This window comes from Sinocyclocheilus anshuiensis, unplaced genomic scaffold (genome assembly GCF_001515605.1).
Source record: "Sinocyclocheilus anshuiensis isolate Anshui unplaced genomic scaffold, SAMN03320099.WGS_v1.1 scaffold204, whole genome shotgun sequence".
Classification (NCBI taxonomy): domain Eukaryota; kingdom Metazoa; phylum Chordata; class Actinopteri; order Cypriniformes; family Cyprinidae; genus Sinocyclocheilus; species Sinocyclocheilus anshuiensis.
In genome coordinates, this window is record NW_015557064.1 from 99266 (window position 1) to 104531 (window position 5266).

General features: G+C 38.3%; 1 protein-coding gene across 1 annotated transcript in view; it reads right to left on the reverse strand.

Moving 5' to 3' along the window:
- Positions 1-225: 225 nt before the first annotated feature.
- Positions 226-5266, reverse strand: part of LOC107676583 (putative hexokinase HKDC1) — a 9346-nt gene continuing 4305 nt past the window's right edge. The window contains exons 8-18 of the mRNA XM_016471157.1: positions 4886-5041; positions 4373-4606; positions 3965-4269; positions 3517-3665; positions 3023-3142; positions 2778-2873; positions 2436-2535; positions 2115-2298; positions 1549-1704; positions 969-1202; positions 226-878 (exon numbers count right to left, since the gene is read on the reverse strand). Coding sequence (XP_016326643.1) covers positions 728-878; positions 969-1202; positions 1549-1704; positions 2115-2298; positions 2436-2535; positions 2778-2873; positions 3023-3142; positions 3517-3665; positions 3965-4269; positions 4373-4606; positions 4886-5041 — 1885 coding nt within the window. The 3' untranslated portion in view covers positions 226-727. The remainder of the gene's footprint in view (positions 879-968; positions 1203-1548; positions 1705-2114; positions 2299-2435; positions 2536-2777; positions 2874-3022; positions 3143-3516; positions 3666-3964; positions 4270-4372; positions 4607-4885; positions 5042-5266) is intronic.

Below are 5266 nucleotides of genomic sequence, written 5' to 3' on the forward strand. Positions count from 1 at the left end.
CTCTTTTCCATAAAATGACAACAAATGTGGACTGGATCTTGAAAAAAGACCAAATGTAAAAATACCATAAAAGTATCATAAACGTGGTCTGCTCACATACACTAAATGATAAAGTAAATTATGACTTTTTTTGGTGAACTATTCCTTAAAAAAAACAATTAAATTTAAAATAAAATCTTAAGTCATTTTTCATAATTCTGAAAAAAACCTTGAATTTGACTCTAATCTGCAGCAGTTCCTGATTTAATATGGCTGTTTGGTCTCTAAGCTTCTCAGACACCATCATAGAGCACTAGAGCAACATACTGTCATGACATTCCACTGCACACAGCCACTGCCCCCTTTAGTTTAGCCCTCTGTGAGCCTTTCACTCTGACTGCCCATGCAAACCGTTCACTGAGTCGGAACAAAAATACAACGAGAAAAAAGCCCTTTCAAAGTGGCAATGTACAGTGAGAGTGAAACGATGCTGAACATGACGAACATCAATGCAGTCTTTATTGCACTAATTAATACATTCAAAATAAAATAATAAAAAGTAATAAATGAACACTTTTCTGCCAATGTACCTGATTTTCGCACATTTTTGTATGCAAAAAAAAAAAAAAAAGATATGCAAGCTGTAAAATGAGCAAGAATTTGTGAGTGTTGTCATTTGATAAATCTATATGATTACTTATAGAAACCTGAACTCTTAAAACAACATATCAGCCCTCAAAGAAACCATCTAGTGAGGTTCTTGTTTCTCTATATGATGCTGTTGTGCTACAGCTGTGATCAGGGCCGCCCCTTTCCCACTGCCATCCTCTGATAGGATGAAATCCACCGTACAATTGGGCGCGAGCTCTCCGACAGTGTCCTTTAAGATTGTGGAGAAGCTGTCACGAAAAGCAACATGTCAAGTTTAGGATATGAATCCAACACTGATCAAATGAAAATGTAAAGTTGTTGCACTAATCTTCACTTACTGTGGATGTAACTTGTAAAGGGTGCCGTCCACTCCCACAGTAATCTCCAGATTGTCCAGACCACGGTTCTCTCTGATTTTGTCTACAACAGCAGCCATTCCTGCTCCACAGAGCTGAGCTGCTCGATGGGAAACAGCTCCACACACTTCCTTCACAATAATACTGTCGTCACATGTGCTGTCCAAGCCCAGACTCTGCAGGATAGACCTCACTTGCAGTAGTGCCAAACGGTCACTGGGTAAATGGAAGAAGCCAAAGCATGAGTCAGAATAAATACATAATGTTGCATTTATTCACTTAGAATTTAGAAGTAAATAAATGTAAATGACTTTAAGAGTTAAATGACTATTATAAAAGGTGCACTCCATTTTTTCCCTCATTTAAAAACCTAATGCTAATACTATACTAATTTATGAGCCTCATATACTGTACATGAGGCTCATAAATAGCTAAAGGTGCCCAGTAGCTAAAGGTAAAAGCTACACAGTAGGCTGAACAATATCAGCATGATTAAAGTATTTGCCAAAATATTTAGGGACACATCCTGCCTTCACATTTATGTCATAAATGGCTACTGTACCTCTCAATCTGAGAGAGGAACTTGGTCTCAAAGATGCCTTTGGTCTTCAGTCTCTCTGTGATGCGACCACGAAACAGAAGACCATGCTTTGTGAGATCAATGAGGATTTGCCTTACAATCTCTCCCAAATACATTCCACTGGTCATCTTTTCGAACCTGGAAATGAGAGGATAACACATCAGCATATATCTGGAAAACCTGAGACTTTGTATATACTTTTAAAAATTTCAATGAATAATAGTAGTAGTAGATTATTTGTATTTTAAGTAAAATCATTTAATTATTATTTCATATAAATAAATATATAATTATATTATAATCTTCCCAATAATGGCAAATAAAGTAATTAATTACTATTTAAATACCACTTATTTTTGCTTTTTGCCCATAAAAGGCTATGTGCATTGCAACAGGTTGCTAACACTGTTTTCATGCTTCCTGCATGAATTCCTGATAGTATACTGCCTCCATGTGGACTAATGCAGAAAACTTGGATTGCACTTGTTTTGCACAACTGTTTAGAATAACCATTGGAAAATAACATTGTCTAAAATGGTCATCTTTACCTTTGTTTTCCTAGATTGAGTGAGCCTCCGTCCACTTCTCTGTCATATCTGGTCCGGATGTCCTCGATATTATCATTTTCCCCAAATCCTCCCCATTCAGTGTTCACACACATCTGGCCTTCATCACCCTCCACAAACTCAATATTCTTCATCTCCTCCATGTAACACACATTGCTTCCCGTTCCTGTGGATTTAAGAATCATAGAGTTGTTGACATGTTGCATACTATAATCTTTGTGTGTGTTGGTTTATAATCAGCAGTGAGGTTGTCAGTTAGCATACAGCCTCAATGAATCACCACCGAAATACATTAATACATACCAGCAATAAGACCAATCTGACATTTAGGGTCCTCATATGCACATGTCATCATTGTGCCAACTGTGTCATTCACTATAGCAACGATATCAAGGTCAAATTCCTGAAAGAACAAATTAAATCATGATCGCACCAATACAAACATCAGTAGCACTACAGTCTCATTCAAATTAGAGGATTATAAGATACATTATAATTATTTATGAAGAAATATAAGCATTTGATCAAGTCTGAATATTCTGATAATGTGACAATGGATCATTAACATTAATGATGATAATAGTGCTTCTTTGTAAGTGGATGAGTGTGTCGTGCAAAATCAACTTGATGTTTGCTTCCCCTCACATTTCGTCTTTTGATGGCCTCTCTCAGCATATCCACAACATCATACCCCTCGCATTCTGTCGCTTTGAAGCCTTTCGTCCAGCAGACCAGATCTCCCTAAACAAGTGGATGGCAAGGATGATCAATTGAGAGTAGCATTTATCTGTGTGCTTTAACATTTAGTTTTAAGGTGTTATAGCCTTGTTATGAGAATTATATTGACAGCTGAAGTGACCTCTGATATCCCAAGGTAGATCCTTGTTTACCTTATCAATACCTGTCTGATTGCATGGGAAAGAGAAGGTGAAGCCAAGAGGCAAACGAGTGTTCTTCATCCCCATATAGTCCAAGAAATCCGAGATGCACTGAACTATGTGGTCAAACAACTGAAATAATAATAATTTAAAAAACTACTTTTCAAAACAAACATGAAAAAAATAGCTTAACATTTCTTGTGAATGTTGTACTGATACATTTCTGACTTTATACAGTATAATGATGGTAAAGATGTTATACTAATGTAGGGCTGTGCAAAAAATGAGCTGCATTTACTACACAGAGCCGTAGATCACTGACAACTACAGCTCTGTGTAGTAAATGCCGCTCCATCTGAAAGCACGTGCTGGAGATTTACTACTAATCACAGAACCGGCTTTACTGACGAGATGAGCATGACAATCGCATTCGATTTTTTGCACAGCCCTATACTAATGTATTCATTTGGACTAAAATACTTGTTTATTTATTGATAGTGTTTCACCTCCTCTCCTGTGCCTTGCATGATCTCCAGTGGAATGGCATAAATCTTGTTGTACATCCTGACTGAATTTCGCATACCAGTACGAATCTTAACCACCAACACACGGAAATTGGTTCCACCAAGATCCAGAGCAAGGTACTTTCCTCTTTCTGTGAAAGTAACATTCAATGACATAAAATGTATGTTAATAAGTCAATTATCATAACGCTCAGACTTCACATCTATTCTGATCCCACTGAATATACAAATGAAATCAAAATAATGAAATAAATATATAGTCTGCAGCATCTCCTCATCCCTAAATAGGACAAGTGGTTTGGAGAATGGATATTAAATTATTATAGTATAGTATAGTATAGTATAGTATAGTATAGTATAGTATAGTGCTAAAAATAAATAACTCACAAAACATGTACCATGATTGCTATAAGTAGGCAGTTTCCTTTACCTGTCCCATCTGGAGTCCTGTAAACATATGTGGGCAGCATTTTGACTGAGGCATTGGGATGGGAGTCTTTCTTCAAGCCTCGCTCCAACTCCACGCGCATCTTCGCCTTCACTTCCTGAAGCTGTGTGGGGCTCAAGGCGAAGGCCGCGAGAGTATCATCAATCTCCTTCCTTTGGGAAGCTAACCGCTGCGCTACTGCAGTCACCATGGCGGCACCTTTTGCACTGCCACTTTCAGACAGCACAAAACGGACATGACAGTCTGGCACCAGATGGCGGACCACCTTGTGGAGCCTCTTGGGGTACCTTTAAAATTTAGATACAAGTTGTGGGTTTTAAAACTTCTTCAATCCAATTTCATACTAAATCTCCGTGGGTTTTACATTTTTCTGAAAGTGAACTGACATACTGTGGATGCGTTCTGTAAACCGTCCCATCCACTCCTACTGTGGTCCGAAGGGTTTTCAGCTTCTTGTTTTCTCGGATCCGTGTCAGAATGGCAGCCAAAGCGGCAGCAACCAGATTAGCTGACCTGAAGGAGACAATGGTACAGACATGCTGGACAGCAATGCAGTCATCTTCACTGGAATTTAGACCCAGGTCTTCCAGGATCTCCTTGGTATTCTCCAAACCTCCTTTATACCTGGAAACATCCTTAGTTAGAATATGTATATTTAAACCCCATCTAGACCAGCACTAACCACCAACAACCAGACTGAGCCAGGGTGGAAATCCATGCTGATCTAAACTAATCTATTCAGCAGGGAAAATTCTCAAATAATCACACATGAATATTTAGAACCTAAAATCAGTCATAATAGGCTTGGCATAGGATTCCTCATAGATAGAAAAAACATATTGCTTATTTTAACCCATTTAATATCAGTTTATATAGTTTATATTTGTGAGTATGTAATCTTACTGTTCAATCAAGCAGATATGTTTGGTCTGGAAAGTTCCCTTGGTTCGGAGAGCATCAGATACTTGGCCACAAAAGAGTAGACCCTTTTTGGCCATCTTCAGCAAAATGAGTCTCACAAGCTCTCCCATGTACATCCCACTCACCATCTTTTCAAAACTGGGAATGACACAACCAAAGTTACAAAGGTAATACATAGACTATAAAACTTGGTGAAAAAATGGAGTTAAATGCGCACATTTGCGCATTTAAATGCACACCACAGGAGCTGCTGAAACAGTTCTACTCAGCCGTCATCGAGTCTGTCCTGTGCACTTCAATAACTGTTTGGTTTGGTTCAGCTACAAAATCAGACATCAGAAGACTACAGAGAACGGTTCGGAC